Below are 18,562 nucleotides of genomic sequence, written 5' to 3' on the forward strand. Positions count from 1 at the left end.
GTCCGAAAAGTTGTCTACAGCTGCTTTAAATGCACAACATAAGCCAAGGTAGAAATAATTTTGGTGATTTCTGCCTTTATTTCTGACATTTGCTCTTTTTCTCTCGCTTTGTCATCTTTTCTGACATTTAATCTGTTTTTATTTTTTCCTCATGTGGGTTTTCCACCCTCACTGCTTCACATTAGGAGGGTTTCTCTACTTTGACCGCCTGGAAGGTGAAAAAATGGGATTATAACATCCACCGTTTTAACCAGAATGGACTTAACGGAGCTCCTGACAACTCTGACCGCTACGTCAGCGGCTGACTCTCCACCAAACTCCTCTTTGGATGAGATCAACCAAACATCCTCATCCTCCTCCCTGAGGTCAACGCTGCCGCTTCCTCACTCCCGGCTGGTGTCGGTGTTCATCGTACTGGTGGTTGCGATGATAATCCTGGGCACGGTGGTGGGTAATGTGTTGGTGGTCGTAGCGGTCTTCACTAGCCGGGCGCTGCGAGCTCCACAGAACCTCTTCCTGGTGTCTTTGGCCTCGGCAGACATTCTGGTGGCCACACTGGTCATCCCATTCTCCTTGGCCAACGAGGTGAGTGGTCCCCGTACAACTACACTGATTGACCCTAAAGTTAAAGGGCTGTGTCATATATATGCCTCAGTGGTGCCCTCTAGTGTTCAGCAATATGAATAACAATTTTGAATCAATAATAATAAAAATAATAATGATAATAATAATTCACTGGTCTACAAAAATATAGTTTTTTTTTTCTTGCATGGACTTTGGAAACTGTTTTTGGCTCATTTTGGGCTGCCGAATCCAAATCTGAGCTCAGATTTGCTCTATCACATCACGTTTTTGTGCTATCTGTATGCTCCTTATTCGGGATTTTACAAAAGTTGACCATCTAGTCTGGCAATCTTGGTGTGGATAAAAATGACCCCTATTCATTTCCTAAGTAATTTCATGCTAGGCTGAGTGTTTATTTGTCATATCTTTGAAATAAATGTATTTTATCATGTAATATCACATGTATTCTATACATATATTGCTTTTTCATCACAAATGAAATTTTTTACTACTGTTTTTACTAGTGCTTCTTGCTGGGATCCCAGTCAAAAGCAGCCACCCTATGCAATTTTAAGAGATGGAACTATTTATTTAGTTCATGTTTGCATGGGCCCTAATTTAAAGTGTCACATAAGGGGGTGGGGGGGGGGATGTCAGTCATTTTGAAGGAGTCAGCCACTACAGATGCAGCAGACATTTCCCCAAGTGCTGTCAACAAACATAAATCCTGCTCTTCCTAAGGTAAGCTGATGTTTAAAATCAGAAATACAATACATAATTCCATGTTAAACACTTTCATAAGTCTTGAATCAAGTGTTTGTACTATATTATACATCATAACACTGTAAAATAGAGTGTGGTGCATACAGTATGGTTGACATGGTCAGAGCATTGTCAGAGCATGATCAGAGCAGGTGCTGGTCCTGAGTGTGGGGAAAAACACAAATGTATAATTTTTGAGGGTGCAGAGGGGGAGGGGAGGAGGGGGGTACTGTTTGCAAGGCGAAGGAGTTTAATGGAAAATGAATTGAAAAGTAAATTAATCGGGGTCATTTTGACCCCAGTTGTGTAGTAACGGGGGTGTGAATATGTTGTGCATTAAAGGGTTAAAATTATTTTACAAATGTTCTAAGTCTTTGTTTATGTTTTGTGATTTGCAGCTGTGAAGACTACCTAATCTGATGTTAAGACTCTGCTGTTTATGCCGGTACCTTACACTGTCAGCTAGCTATGTCTACACCTCCAAAGAGAAGAAAGCGCCGTAACGACCCAGATATCTTCTGTTATATCTGTGGATGCTTCACTTTAGCCCCTCAAATACGCAACATCACTACATTCGTCAAGAGAGTGTACCGTGCTTACTTTAAAGTACCGCTTGGAGACCAGGACAAACACTGGGCCCCTCATAAAGTATGCACGACTTGTGTCGAAACTCTGAGATCGTGGTCTCAAGGAAAAAATGCTAAGCTCAGTTTGGTGTGCCGATGGTTTGGAGAGAATCAAAAAACCACCTAGATGACTGCTACTGCTGCCTTGTGAATGTCAAAGGATTCAATAAGAAAAACAAGCAACACATGAAATACCCTAGCATACCCTCTGCTATACGGCCAGTTCCTCATTGTGACGAAATACCTGTACCTATTTTTACCGAGCTCGCAGAGATTGATGAGGAAGCACTTACTTCATCCACATCTTTATCCGTTGACGATGATGAAGAAGCAGACGCAGAGTACAAGCCGTTGGATTCATTTTTTGATCGACCCTCACTGTATAGTCAGCCTGAATTGAATGGTCTGATCCGAGATTTGAATTTGCCAAAACAATCTGCTGAGTTGTTGGCTTCCAGGCTGCAAGAGAAAACCCTTCTCAAACCTGGCACAAGCGTCTCATTTTATCGCAACAGAGAGGCACAACTGAGGAAGTATTTCCACTCTGATGGTCAACTTGTATACCGCAGTGATGTTGAAGGGCTTCTTCTCACTATGGGATTGCCTGCGTACCATTCAAGTGAGTGGAGACTCTTTATTTACAGTTCGAAAAGAAGTCTGAAATGTGTTTTACTTCACAATGGGAACATCTATGGATCCATCCCTATAGGACACTCAGTGACCTTGAAGAAGGAGTATGCAAACATCAAGGTTGTACTTGAACAATTGAAGTACCACGATCATGAATGGTTGATTTGTGTGGATTTGCAAATGGTGAACTTCCTTTTGGGGCAACAAGGTTACACCAAATACCCTTGTTTCCTATGCTATTGGGACAGTAGGGCTATGGAGGAGCACTGGGTGAGAAAGGAATGGCCATCAAGGAATAGTTTGATACCTGGTGACAAGAACATCATTAATGAACCACTGGTTGATCGGAAAAATATCATCCTTCCACCACTGCACATCAAACTCTTTGTGATAAGTGCCATGGGATCTTTAATGAACACAGTGAGTCAGGACCTCTATTTAATGTCTCACCCGAAGGACGGCATCTCCTAGAGCACAGTGTCCCCGTCACTGCACTGGGCCATTGGGATTTGATATTTGTTGTTTTTATTAGGACCAGAGGGAAGACTGCCCCCTACTGGCCCACCAACACCACTTCCAGCAGCAACTCAGTTTTCCCGGGAGGTCTCCCATCCAAGTACTAGCGAAAGCCCATACCTGCTTAGCTTCCGTCATTTGGCAGAGCCAGGGTACATGTTGGTATGGCTGCCAGCAAGCAAAATAGGCAAGACATTTAAATAGAAAGGTAGTGGATGCAGTTTTCAGACCCCCTTCAGTAGAAATCAGATTACTGTGTCGCTCTATAGTAGTATACTGAAGCCTATGAGTATCACAGTCCAATAGCATTTCCACAAGCAAATGGTTTGGTGTGGAATGCTTCCAAACATTGTTCATTTCTGGGATTATGGCACTGTTTGATAACCATGTTTAATGTGGCCAGACTCTGCCGGTGGGCGGGGCTTATTGGCGTCAATAGTTAGTGATTGGTTTTACATTCATGTCACATTCAGTTATGCCACATCTGATACAGTGCTGATGTCCTACGGCGCCGTTATTACATCCTGCGTTGATCCTGTAGCATGAACCAGAATTGCAGGCGTCCGGGTGGCGTAGCGGTCTATTCCGTTGCCTACCAACACGGGATCGCCGGGTCGAATCCCCGTGTTACCTCCGGCTTGGTCGGGCAGCCCTACAGACACAGTTGGCCGTGTCTGCGGCTGGGAAGTCGGATGTGGGTATTTGTCCTGGTCGCTGCACTAGCGCCTCCTCCGGTCAGTCGGGGCGCCCTCCAGATTGGCAGAGAGGGGGTGGAGCAGCGACCGGGACGGCTAAAAAAGAGCGTGGTAATTGGCCAGATACTATTGGGGAGACAAAGGGGGAAAATTGAAAAAAAAGAAAGAACCAAAACTGCAGCTAGCCCCTGTCTTTTTCCATCAGAGAACAAAACTAAAATGTCTGAATCCACAGTCAGCGGAGGAGACACAACACATGTGCATCACGTAGACAGACGCTGCTGCTGCATGGTGTCATTTGTTGTAGTCATTGTAGTTGTTCTGCAGGATTTCCTGGCCCTGGTTTCAGCACCAACACTCATAGAAACCCAGATGATAACTGCATACAACTTCTTGCTGGGGCAGCGTAGCGCACAATTGTGTCATTGTGGCCTGTTTGAAATCTGAGGTGTGTGTGGGGTGTGATGCTTCAGGAAAGCAGAAATCTTACATGAGTCAAACCTGTTTAAAAGTTCAAGTTCAACTTTATTGTCATATGTATTTAGAATACAATGGCATTCTTGTGCTCTGGCTCTCTCTGCCATAACACAAGGGACAAAAGGAGACACCGCCCCCCCCAAAATAGACTATATACACAATGAATTCATACATTATATACACAATATACAGCACACGGTAACACAACAGTGTTAGATGTGTCAGCTGTTCAGCAACCTGACTGCCTGTGGAAAGGAGCTGAGACGGGTGGTGTGTGGTTTTGTGCTCCGGTAACATTTTTAAGATGGATGGAGTGAGAACAGAACACGAGCGGGGTGGCTGGTGTCCTTAATAATGTATGGGGCTTTCCTTTTGCAGCGAGTGGTGTAAATATTATGACGCTGTAGTAGTTCCATGCCAGTGATTTTTGCTGCTGTCTTTACAGCCCTTTGCAGCAGTCTGCAGTCCTGAGCAGGCAGGTTGCGAAACCACAGTGTGATGCAGCCTGTCGAGACCCTCTCCATGCTACTGCGACAGAAGTTCATTAGAGTTTTGGTACTCATACCAAAACTGCAACTGAATGCAGTTGGTGTTGAGGGTGTCTGTGACGTGTAAACCGAGAAATCTAAAACTGTCCACAATTCCCCCCCTTTCTCCCGAATTGCACTTGGCCAATTACCCTACCCTTCACATCCGGCTTCCTACCTGCAGACACAGCCAACTGTGTCTGTAGAGACGCCCGACCAAGCCGGAGGTAACATGGGGATTCGAACCGCCAACCGCCATGTTGATATGCAATGGAATAGACCGCTACGCTACCCGGGCGCCAGTGTCCACAATTTCAACAGACGACCCATTAATGGAAATAGGAATGTGATTTCCTCTGGTCTTTCTAGAGTCAACAATGATTTCTTTTGTCTTCTTGACATTTAGAAGAGAGGTTGTTTTCATGGCACCATGTGGTTAAATCTTCCACTTCCCTCCTGTAGGCCCTCTCACCACTGTTGCTACTTATTGCAATCACTCTGGTGTCATCTGCAAATGTGGTGATGCTGTTGTTGTTAGCGAGAAGCTTAGTGATGATTTGCTGGTGCAGGGGGTGAGGAGGGTGTGTGTTTGTGTGTGTTTGGAGGCAGGGTAGGTTTTAGGGGGTAGGGGCAAGTTAGGGTCTCAGGGTTAGGGTTGCTGTGAATCAGCTCAGTGCTCTCCCTGCCTGACTTACTGTTCGTCTCCTCGTGGATTTTCCTTCTCTGCAGGCAATGACTTTCACCGGTCGCTCCAAATCAATTTATATTTTGCAAATGTAAAACCCTGATGTCAGGAGGTCCAACGAAATAAACCGCGAACTGCCATTTTTTCCTTGTTTTCACCTAACTGGGTCTTTCTAACAGTGAATCAGATGACTCCATGTAATGTGAAAGGGTTACTGGTGTTGCTGATCCCACTGGGAATCTACACCCCGCTCTACAGTTTTTGTTCACTTTCAGATCAGTTTGGTTTTGCTGGTCCAGCAAAGTACCCCCCCCCCCCATAAAACCATGGGCAAGTCGGTCACAACTCACATATCTAGAATGCTACAAACGGCTGAGAGTCAAACAAAGAGAGTAATTGCTGAAGACTTCAAACATGACAGAGACACAAGTATGCATCTAAGACAGTGTGTCTCAACCCAGTCCTCAAGGACCCCCTATCCTGCATATTGTCTTTGCAACCCTGAATAGGTACCTGTTTGTAGTGATTCAACCAATCAGCAATGAATTTTGTCAGCTGTTGCACACCTTGCATAATTAAGTGCTGCGAGATGATTGGTCGAGTAAGTACAAGCAGGGCTACCTATGCAGGGTTACAATGAAAATCTGCAGGATAGGGGGTCCTTGAGGACTGGGTTGAGAAACACTGATCTAAGATGTTCCACATCACAGCTTAAATGCATCTTAAATGCCATCTGTTAACCTCTCCTAGTGCGCACACACGGTGCTGTTCATTGTCGGCATCATCTAAACTGCTCCTCATAGCTCACTGAATAGTCCGGCTACCAGCTGTTGGGTTCAATCGATTCCCAATTCATATTTGTTATATCTCACATAGCAAAGACTGAGCTCAAGAGATTTAGACTGGCTTCCTGAGGATAAGTCCTACCACACAAGGTGCAAAAAGACACACTGCAGAGCAGCAGCTTTCCAAGGCAGAAATGTCAAATATCTTTATATTGAATATTTATGAAAAGTTTTATACCATGTTCATATCTGGGAGCTCCGGCCAAAGATGATGGGAGTTATGTGCTCTGCTTAATGGTACACTGACAGTGGTTGTTTACAGGGAAGATGGGATAACTCTTTCACTTCCCACACCACACTTTTACAGCCAGGGATTTGGACTGACCTCTAACTACTGGGCTACCAGTGGTCAGATGGATATATGCACTCGCTTTCCAGGGTGAAGGTGGAGAAATTAGACTGTAGGAGGCAGAGAAAGAGGCTCATCTTCTCAGTACGGTTAAAAGTAAGGACAACAGAGATGAGGGGAATCGGGAATCGGTTCAAGGCTCTGTGTCTTTTTCCTTCTTGGTTCTAACTCGTTCCAATACTGTCCTAATTGACTTTTCTGCTTTCCAGATCATGGGCTACTGGTACTTTGGTACGACCTGGTGCTCCTTCTATCTGGCTCTGGATGTTTTGTTCTGCACCTCCTCCATCGTCCACCTGTGTGCCATTAGCTTGGACCGCTACTGGTCTGTCACGAAGGCCATCAGCTACAACCGCAAACGGACTCCCAAACGCATCAAGGCCATGATCAGCATAGTGTGGCTGATCTCCGTGGTCATCTCTTCCCCGCCACTCCTTATGACGCAGAAGGAGGACACTCAGGGCACTGAGTCAGACCAGCAGGAGGCTGAAGAGGAAGTCCAGAGGCAGGAGTGTCTTCTCAACAACCAGACGTGGTACATCCTGTCCTCCTGCTTGGTGTCGTTTTTCGTCCCGGGAGTCATCATGATCCTGGTCTACTGTAAAATCTACCGCGTTGCCAAGCAACGTGCCTCCACCGTGTTCGTGGTGAAGAACGTGATGGAACGCCAACCATCCCAGTCAGAGACCTGCTTCCTTCCCGGGGTCAGCCCCAGGAGACTGAGCATTCAGCTGGAGAGCTCACGGGCCACCTTCCAGCAAAGCTCCACGGGACACGAAGAGCTGGATGACATTGACTTGGAGGAGACGAGCTGCAATACCAAACTAAAGACCTCCTCATCTTTCCCCTCTTCTCTCCGCCTTCCCCGCAGAGCCGGTGGAAGGGCCAAGGTGGAGGAGGGGAGGGAAGCTACAGGGACGCCGGCCACCGGCCTGATGCCTCCCACGCTGCATCTCCCACCTCCATCCTGCACCTCCTTGTCCTGGACATCATCTGACCACTCCTCCCACCACCTCCTGCTGCCCTCCCCTCTGCCGCACCGCAGCCGCCAGATGTCGCTGTCCAAGAATAAAGTGGCGCAGATGAGGGAGAAGCGCTTCACCTTTGTATTGGCGGTGGTCATGGGCGCGTTTGTGCTGTGCTGGTTCCCGTTCTTCTTCACCTACAGCCTGTACGCCGTCTGCCGGGACCACTGCCCCATCCCCGACACACTCTTCAACCTCTTCTTCTGGATCGGATACTGCAACAGCTGCCTGAACCCCATCATATACACCGTGTTCAACAGAGACTTCAGGAGGGCTTTCAAAAAGATTTTATTTCACAGTCACAAATGCACGTAAGCCATTGGGTGCGACTGCATGTATGGCTGTGTTGTGTCTGTTTTCGTGTTTGTGCGTGTATTTTTCTGAACGTGTGCATTGCTGGTTGAGCGTATGAATACGTGTTTATCTGAATATGTTTGTGTGAGTGTGTGTGTGTGTGTGTGTACTTCAGTTAATCACAGACCCCTCATGCACACAGGAACAAACACACTCGTACAGTCAGAAATGCGGTTTCCCACTGTGCTCTCGTATGGACATTAAAGGGCTTGTCATATGGAGCGTGTGTGTGTGTGTGTGTGTGTGTGTGTGTTGTTGTTATTCAGAAAAAAATCACAATTCACTGCATGACGCGGTAAATCAGTGAAGGATGCCAGAACACCTCCTACTCGCAATAGCTAAACATAAACACATGCACTCCTGCATATGCAGCTGATATAAAAAGGCTACACACTCCTGTTGTACTGCGACCTATAACATTCAAGTGAAAAACAAACTGAAATCTTTGGGGGGGGGGGGACGTACAATAGCCTGGTTGCATAAGTGAGCACACCCCTGGCGTCCGGGTAGCATAGCGGCCTATTCCGTTGCCTACCAACACGTGGATCGCCTGTCCGAATCCCCGTGTTACCCCCGTGTCCAGCATCCCCTACAGACACAGGTGGGAAGCCGGATGTGGCTGTCCTGGTCGGTCAGGGCGCCTGTTCAGGGGAAACTGGGGGGAATAGCGTGATCTTCCCACGCGCTCCGTCCCCCTGGTGAAACTCCTGTCGGGAAAAGAAGCGGCTGGCGACTCCACATGTATGGGAGGAGGCATGTGGTAGTCTGCAGCCCTCCCTGGATCGGTAGAAGGGGTGGAGCAGCGACCGGGACGGCTCGGAAGAGTGGGGTAATTGGCAAAGTACAATTGGAAAGAAAAAGGGGGAAGAATCCCCCCCCCCCCAAAAAAAATTGTGCACACCTCTAAACTAATATTTTGTTGGAGCACCTTTTGATTTTATTTCAGCACTCATTCTTTTTGGGTAAGAGTCTGTCAGCTTGGCACATCTTGACTTGGCAGTCCCACTCTTCCTTGCAAAAACATTCTAGAATCATCAAATTGTGAAGGCACCTCCTGTGCACAGCCCTCTTCAAGTCACCCCACAGATTTTCTATCGGATTCAGGTCTGAGCTCTGGCTGGGCCGTTCCAAAACGTGGGTCTTCTTTTGGTGAAGCAATTCCTCTGTTTATTTGGATGCATGCTTTGGGTCGCTGTCGTGCCGTAAGGTGAAATTCCTCTTCGTCGTCACCTTTCTAGCAGATGCTTGAAGGTTTTGTGCCAAAATCGACTGGTATTTGGAGCTACTCATGATTCCCCCCACCTCGACTAAAGCCCCAGTTCTGGCTGAAGAAAAGCAGCCCCAAAGCCTGATGCTGCGACCACCACGATTCATCTTGGGCATGGTGTTCTTTTTGGTGATGTGCTGTGTTGTTTTTGTGCCAAACATACCTTTGGAAACTATGGCCAAAGAGTTCAACCTTGGTCTCATCAAACCATAACACATTTTCCCCACATAGGGTTTCGGTAGACTGGATGTATCGTTTTTCAAAATTTAGCCGGACTTGGATGTTTTTTTCCCATGTAAAAAGGCTTCCGTCTTGCCACCCTACCCCATAGCCCAGACATGAAGAACACGAGCAATTGTTGTCACATGTAGGGAGCAACCAGGACTTGGCAGAAATTCCTGCAGCTCCTTTAATGTTGCCATAGGCCTCTTTGCAGCCTCTCTGACCAGTTTTCTTCTCGTCCTCTCATCACTTTTGGAGGGACATCCTGTTCTTAGCAATGTCACTGTTGTGCCATATTTTCTCCACTTGTTGATGATTGTCTTTGCCGTGTCCCATGGTATATCTGATGCCTTGGAAATTCTTTTGTACCCCTTTTCTGATCGATACCTTTCAACGGTAAGATCCTGTTCATGCTTTGTAAGCACTTTGTGGACCGTGGCTTTTGCAGTCGTATGTAACCAAAAAGATGTCAGGAAAATCCTACAGGAACAGCTGAACTTTATTTGGGGTGAATCACAGTCACTTTAATCGATGGAGGATGTATAATAACTGCTATTTAACACGAGTTTGAATGCGATTGGTTAATGCTGAACACAGCCATAGCCCCAGTTATAAAAGGGTGTGCACAGTTATGCAACCGGGTTATTGTCTACTACTACTACTACTACTACTTCCGGCTGTTCCCGTTGGGGGGCGCCACAGCGGATCATCCGTCTCCATCTCTTCCTGTCTTCTGCATCTTCCTCTGTCACACCAGTCAACCTGCATGTCCTCCCTCACCACATCCATAAACCTCCTCTTTGGCCTTCTTCTTCTCCTCTTCCCTGGCAGCTCCATATTCAGCATCCTTCTCCCAATATACTCAGCATCTCTCCTCCACACATGTCCAAACCATCTCAATCTTGTCTCTCTTGCTTTGTCTCCAAACCGTCCAACCTGAGCTGTCCCTCTAATATAATCGTTCCTAATCCTGTCCTTCTTCATCACTCCCAATGAAAATCTTAGCATCTTCAACTCTGCCACCTCCAGCTCCACCTCCTGTCTTTACAACATAGCTGATCTCACAACCATCTTGTAAACCTTCCCTTTAACTCTTGCTGGTACCCTTCTGTCGCAAATCACTCCTGACATTCTTCTCCACCCACTCCACCCTGCCTGCACTCTCTTCTTCACCTCTCTTCTGCACTCCCCGTTACTTTGGACAGTTGGCCCCAAGTATTTAAACTCCTCCACCTTCGTCACCTCTACTCCTTGCATCCTCACCATTCCACTGTCCTCCCTCTCATTCACGCATAGGTATTCCGTCTTGCTGCTACTGACTTTCAGTCCTCTTCTCTCCAGTGCATACCTCCACCTCTTCAGGCTCTCCTCCACCTGCACCCTACTCTCACTACAGGTACAGATACAGGTTACATGTAGGTACAACCAGGTTATTGTACGTTTTTGTAACAAGATTATTCTTGGTCTCGTTTTTTCTTCATCACAAAAACCTGCCATTTTAACAGGGGTGTGTAGAATTGTTATATCCACTGTATACTATTCCAGTGGTACCAGGGGCATTGGAACTATTTTCTGGGAGGGAGTGCTGTAAATGGGCGGTGGGGGGGTTGGACTACTTCACCCCGCTTACTGTGATCACTTCTTTCGCAGTGCCCCAGCAGCCCCACCCTAGACAGCAGTGCTGATAAGACTGAGGTATTAATGAGATCCACCCAAGGCTTTAATTTCAAATAATTGGAGAAGTACACAGCTATTAAGCAAACTAGAAAGTAAGAATTAAATGTTCACAAAGCATCTTTATTATTACGACAATAACAAAAATGGTGCATATCAGATGCATGCTCATGTGAAGCCATCCATCCATTATCCCCACTGCTTATCCTGCTCTCAGGGTCACGGGGATGCTAAAGCCTATCCCAGCAGTCATTGGGCGGCAGACACCCTGGACAAGCCACCAGGCCATCCCACCACACCACACCACACCACACCACACCACACCACACACGGACAATTTAATACGGCCAATTCACCCAACCTACGTGTCTTTGGGCGGAAACCGGAGCACCCGGAGGAAACCCACGCAGACACAGGGAGAACATGCAAACTCCACACAGAGGACGACCCGGGACGACCCCCAAGGTTGGACTACCCTGGGGCTCGAACCCAGGCCCTTCTTGCTGTGAGGCGACCACACTAACCACTGCGCCACCGTGCCGCCCCGCATGCGAATCATGTAACCTTAATAAAATCCTTCAATAAAAAGAGCAAACTCGAAATTCATTGGGCAAATCGTAGGCCCTTGAAGGTGCAAATATTTGTAGCCTACTTGAACAAGAGACCGCTTCTGAATGAGGGCGGGCTAGCTCAAAAACAAATCGAAGTCAAAGTCAAAAGTATCTTTATTGCCCCTTACAGGGAAATTAGTTTGCAGCCAGTGTAATAAAACTCTCACACAAACCAAACATACAAACACCAAGACAGAAATGACAACAGGACCTAGCGGGCAGGGAGAACCAAGGAGTTCAAATATACAGACCAAGGAAACAAGCGAACTGCAGACAACAGATGAATAACGTCCACCATTTAACAACTGGATGGCAGTGGTGACAAAGGAAGTCTTGTATCTCTCAGTCCTAATACAGGAAATCCTCAACCCACCACCTGAGGGTAACTGCTCAAACTCTGGCTGAAGGGGGGGACCTTGGCTGAAGGGGGTGACCTTGGCCCCCCAGAGGGGAAGTAGCCTTTCTGAACACCTTCCTATTATAAAGGTCGGTAAGCTGGGCTTGACTTCTCCCTGAGCTCTTACTAGCCCATTTGGTGAGTCTGTCAAGCCGTGCTTTACTGGCCAGAGTCAAGTTACCAAAGCAAGCAACCACACAGTGCATTAAACCTGTTTCAATAAAACTTCTATAAAACAGCATCATCATCTGGGAGGAGGCATTAAACGTACACGTGTTCCTCAGGGAAAGAAGTCTTTGTTGGACTTCCTCTGACGTGGACGCAACATGAGTTTCAAAGCACAGTTTGTTGTGGAGAACGACCCCCAGATATTCCACAACCTCAAACCGCATGAAACAGAACATGAGGCCACAGAAAATGGGCGAAAATGGAAAAATGGGGTGCCTGCAGTTATAGCTCAGCTCTCTCTCTCTCTCTGTCTCTCTCTCTCCTCTCTCTCAGGTACTTAGCTGACTCAGAGGGCAGTTCTGAAAAGAAATGGAATATCTGCTTTTGTGAAATTACCTTGACTTGAACCGCTGGCCTACCGTGGCCCCACATGCTACCTAACCAGGTCAACGTGCACACACACCAAAAGCTCTAACATGCAAAACCTGCTGTGTGTGTATACATCCATGACCCTACGTCAGACTACATACATGCGCACATCCTGTTAGTATGGGCCCTGCGGCGGCCTGTCCAGGGTGTCTCCCCGCCTGCCGCCCTTTGACTGCTGGGATAGGCTTCGGCATCCCGTGACCCTGAGAGCAGGATAAGCCGTTTGGATAATGGATGGATGGATGAACGTTAGCATGTGCCATTTACTGACTGCAGACATTTTCTTTTTGAATAATTATTTGGCATTTTATGAATGCACATATAGGCTGCATCATCCATCCACCCATTATCCGAACCGCTTGTCCTGCTCTCGGGGTCGTGGGGATGCTGGAGCCTATCCCAGCAGTCATTAGGCTGCATCATATATTATATTAAACTTCATTAACATGGGTCGACGGTTTTTCTTGCTAGGTTGCTAAGGAGCCCTTGTTGGCTCGAGATGATGCGACGCTCGGAGTGCTTTGAGCAGGAGACAGGCTTATTCCTGACTATCGCATCATGAGGCTATGAAGGCACATATCCTTTATGCTGTGAGGAAACATCCATCCATCCATTACCCGAACCGCTTACCCTGCTCTCACCGCTGCGCCGCCATGCCGCCATAAGGAAACGAGAGACAGAAATGACAGTCGCACAGATTTAAGCACCGGTTCTTCATTGTAAAAAACGTGTGGTGCAGTAAATGGAAGCTGTTGCATCCCCCACAACCCTTATTTTCTACGTCTGTAAGTGGTACCCAACCATGTGCCATGGAGGGCACTCATTTCCGGCCGGACTCCACAACGACTGATTTCAGAGGTCGGTTCACTTTCAACCACAGAGCAGGACTACTATTTCCTTAAACCAGCCACTGGGGATGAAGACCTGCGTACACGCTCTCGGCCCTCCAAAGCAGCTGAAGTGGCGCTGGACTAGTGGTTTGAACTGAATCTCGCAGCAGTGCAGCCTTTAAAAACAGGTTAAGGCTGAGATTAAAGCGGCAGAGAAGAGTCTGAAAATCATCCACATGAGAGTCGGCGAGGTCTGATGCTGTTCTCTCAGCATGGCACCGCCGCGGGCCAGAGTCATTAAAAATTGATCTGCAGCCACAACAGAAGAGCTGAGAGAGACAGAGAGAGAGACAGAGAGAGAGAGAGAGAGAGAGAGAGAGAGAGAGGGGAACTATTATCTCTAAATGAATAAAACCCTCTCTGGTCTTGTATTAGGATGCATAATTGCCTTCTGAAGACACAAATAAATGAACACGGGGGCTGGATGTTTGCTCATTGGGTTTAACTCGGTTTAGTTCAGGGTGTTTCTGTTGCCTTTTTACTCCTGACATACCTGATAGCTAATCACAACTTCCCACACCAGAAATGATCTTGTACAGATTTCAACCAGACATTTCTGGTGCAAGTTCCTGGGTTCGAACCCCCAGGGTCGTCCAACCTTGGGGGTCATCCCAGGTCGTCCTCTGCGTGGAGTTTGCACGTTCTCCCCGTGGCTGCGGTGGGTTTACCCCTGACATACCTGATAGCTAATCACAACTTCCCACATCAGAAATGATCTTGTACAGATTTCAACCAGACATTTCTGGTGCAAGTTCCTGGGTTCGAACCCCCAGGGTTGTCCAACCTTGGGGGTCATCCCAGGTCGTCCTCTGCGTGGAGTTTGCACGTTCTCCCCGTGGCTGCGGTGGGTTTACCCCTGACATACCTGATAGCTAATCACAACTTCCCACATCAGAAATGATCTTGTACAGATTTCAACCAGACATTTCTGGTGCAAGTTCCTGGGTTCGAACCCCCAGGGTTGTCCAACCTTGGGGGTCATCCCAGGTCGTCCTCTGCGTGGAGTTTGCACGTTCTCCCCGTGGCTGCGGTGGGTTTTCTCCGGGTGCTCCGGTTTCCCCCACCATCAAAAAGACACGCGTGTTAGGGTTAGTACACAGCTAGGATGGGTTAAATGCAGAGGAGGAATTTCCCCACGGGGATCAATAAATAAAAGTAGGAGTCGTATTCTGGAAATGGAAGTACATACCCGCACAGAGCGGGGGTGGGGGTGGGGGGCAAATGGGCCCCATCCCCGCCTGTCAACAATGATTATGAAAATTTTAAAGAAAAGGGTTTTTATCATTAGAAAAACATATAATTACATAGGATGCGCATCATGATACTGCCTGCATTTTCAGAGCCAATATTGGAATAAAAATAAATCAGATGTTAAAAAAGATGTTTGGTGGTCCATTGTTTTCTTTGCTATATATGCTTCAGAGACTTTTGGGTGGCAAATTCGAATTAGTGACATCACCGCAGGCAGAGCCACTTTGAAAATGAAAGGGAAATACCAAAAGCGGTGCCCAAAAATGGCACAATAAACAAAAATGTGCTGAATTTACTGCCAAACTTCCAAAAATAACGTCTATATTTGGAACAGTAAAGCCTGTCAACTGTGAAGGATGCAGTCTGGCAGAGTTAACAGGTAGGCTAGCTGTGGGCTATAACATTAGTTTAGACCAGTGTTTCTCAACCGGGTGTCCGCGGACCCCTAGTGGTCCGTGGTGTAATCGCAAGGGGTCCGTGAAAATAAAATATCTTTAAAAAAGATCCTATGACATTTATAGAAATATGATTATTTTACTCAAATGTGACTGAGACCTTTATCTACCTAAACTATAAAGGGTAACAGGACTTTTTTTCTCTAATTACATCTGTTTCACAAGTGTAATTTATTGTATTTTAATAAGAGATCTCGCTCCCGTTTGCATTGTTAAAAGTTACTGCATAAAAATTCTGTTTTGTTACATATATCTGAAAGTTACTGAATACATATTATGTTTTGTTACATATATCTGAAAGTTACTGAATACATATTCTGTTTTGTTACATATATCTGAAAGTTACTGAATACATATTCTGTTTTGTTACATATATCTGAAAGTTACTGCATAAGAATTCTGTTTTGTTAACTATATCTAAGTTACAACTGAAAGCTCTTATTTTTGCCCCAAAGAGTGAATAAATGCTATAATGCAATTTAAAATGCAGTTTCTACCGTTTCTATCAAATTGCAACCCCCCTCCCCCAAGATCAGGTGGAGGGGTCCTCAGGGTAGATCAAAAATACGCAGGGGGTCCAGGACCCCAAAAAGGTTGAGAACCACTGGCTTAGACCACTAAGGTTACTGATGGTGCTGGCAAGATAACATTAGTATGCGCCGTGAAGGAAATCGACCATGACTCAATTGAAAATGTGGTGCACACTCTGTTCATAAAGCACCAATCAATATTACTAAACTATATCTTACTCTACCCGGGACTGGCGCAAGTATCGAAAGACCCTTCTCAAGGCTGAACCTAACTGATGTGGTGGTATGATGCTATGACACTAGGTGTGTTGTGGGATTTTGGTGCTAGCAATATGTATGATATAACTTAAATGTTGTCATTCCCTGGTCTTACAGCTGCATTCCAGTAAACTGGGACAATTAACTGAACTTAAAAACAGTCCAACAATAGACCTGGATGTGTTTAGAGGCAATCAGAGTCTCATACTGGAACACCAACAGTTTTTATTTTTTTAGGGGGGGGGTTCTCCCCAATTGTATCCGGCCAATTACCCCACTCTTCCGAGCCGTCCCGGTCGCTGCTCCGCCCCCTCGGCCGATCCGGGGAGGGCTGCAGAGTACCACATGCCTCCTCCGATACATGTGGAGTCGCCAGCCGCTTCTTTTCACCTGACAGTGAGGAGTTTCACCAGGGGATCGTAGCGCGCGGGAAGATCACGCTATTCCCCCCAGTTCCCCCTGCCCGCCGCACAGGCGCCGCGACCGACCAGAGGAGGCGCTAGTGCAGCAACCAGGACACATACCACATCCGGCTTCCCACCCACAGACACGGCCAATTGTGTCTGTAGGGACGCCGGGCCAAGCCGGAGGTAACACGGGGATTCGAACCGGCAATCCCCGTGTTGGTAGGCAACAGAATAGACCGCTATGCTGCCCAGATGCCCCCTGACACCAAAATTTTGATGCACAGCACAAGTTTACTCAAATTTAAAAGCAACAACGAGTAAATGTAAATCTGTCTCTTATGACAGCAAGAATGAGATAATACAACTGTCTTTGGTTTTCAGTGCTTATTATTTCTAAATCCCACTGTTTACCGTCGGCAATGTCTAGCATTGTAGCTCCCAGGACCTTGTTAACTTATCACTTACTGGCATTGTTCACAGCAGTTCTAAGACAGCTGTGGTCAAATCTTTACTTAAGAAACCGCACCTCGAGCCAGGGTCTCTTAATAACTATCAATCAGTCTTTAATGTTCCATTCTTTTCCAGAGTACAAGAGAGAGTTGTGTATCAACAACTTTCAACCCATATGGAAGAAAACTATCTATACGAACCCTTTCAATCGGCTTTCAGGGCCTGTCACTCCACTGAAACTGCTCTGACCAGAGTGGTGAACGATCTTTTACTTGCTATGGACTCTGATTCCCCCTGGAGAACACAGTGTGTCTGCTATAATAATATTCTGATATGGTATACCTCAAGGCTCGGTTCTTGGTCCTCTACTTTTCTATTTTTATCTCACCTGTTAGCCAAATTATATGCAGTCATTGAATAATTTTCCATTGCTAGGCAGAAGATACTCAGCTATAAGTGCCTATGATCATACTCAAAATACTAATTTAGATGCCTGCAGAGACTCTAATACATGGATTTGTTTCATCCAGACTTGATTACTGTAATGTTCTGTTTTCAGGTCTGCCATATGGTTTTACTTTTTAGCCTTCAGATGATTCAAAATGCTGCAGCTAGAATCTTAACTAAAACTAGAAAATGTACCATATTACACAAATTCTTGCCTCCCTTCACTGGCTTCGTATCCATGTTAGATCAGACTTCAAGGTGCTGCTGACTTATAAAATCCTAAATGGGCTTGCTGTTGAGTCCTTTAAATCCAAACTTTAAACTCATCTTTGTTCCTTAGCCTATAATTAGTTGCCTTTAGAATGAGTATTTCACGACCTGTACTGCATGGTAGGTCGGTTTCCGTCTCAATGAATTTCCCAACCACTGTTCTACCAACGAGATTAGAGAGCATAGATTATTGATTATTCCAGTTGTTTCTCTCACATCTTTTCTCTCTCTCTGGTTGATGTCTTCTCCTTTCTCTTCTCCCCTGTATGTGAATGGTGTGATGTGAGTTTCCCCCTTGTGAACGTATAGTCTGTCCTCTTCCCAGGTCTCCATGGTGATGGTGGTCGCATGGCTCAGGTCCTAGGCTGTTCCGGTGGCATCTGGACACTGCTTGATGTCCTCCTCATCATATTCTTCATATATATTATAATTCCATTATAATTCTGTTATCCTCTTTCAAAGTTGTATTCTGTAAATTGTGTTTTATTCTGTACACACAACATCCATTGTATGTCTGTCCATCTTGGCAGAGAGATCTCTCCTCTGTTGCTGTCCCTGAGGTTTCTTCCCATTTTTCCTCCCTGTTAAAGGAGTTTTTTTTAGGGAGTTGTTCCTTATCCATGTTGTGTTGCTGTAAAGCCTCCGAGGCAAATTTGTAATTTGTGATACTGGGCTATACAAATAAAACTACCTTGAATTTAACTGACTTGGCACCATTTGAAGATGCAGATCGAAGTGCATCCTACAACAGTTTGCCTCTGCCAAACAGACCAAAGACCAC

The 18,562-nt window shown here is 46.2% G+C and overlaps 1 protein-coding gene across 1 annotated transcript; it reads left to right on the plus strand.

Moving 5' to 3' along the window:
* Positions 1 to 255: 255 nt before the first annotated feature.
* Positions 256 to 8,101, plus strand: LOC130111778 (alpha-2Db adrenergic receptor-like). The gene is made up of 2 exons (XM_056279059.1): positions 256 to 585; positions 6,886 to 8,101. The coding sequence occupies exons 1-2, from the start codon at positions 256 to 258 to the stop codon at positions 8,014 to 8,016; spliced, it is 1,461 nt and encodes a 486-aa protein (XP_056135034.1). The 3' UTR covers positions 8,017 to 8,101.
* The last annotated feature ends 10,461 nt before the right edge of the window (positions 8,102 to 18,562 follow it).

The sequence above is a fragment of the Lampris incognitus genome, chromosome 4 (assembly GCF_029633865.1).
Source record: "Lampris incognitus isolate fLamInc1 chromosome 4, fLamInc1.hap2, whole genome shotgun sequence".
NCBI lineage: Eukaryota > Metazoa > Chordata > Actinopteri > Lampriformes > Lampridae > Lampris > Lampris incognitus.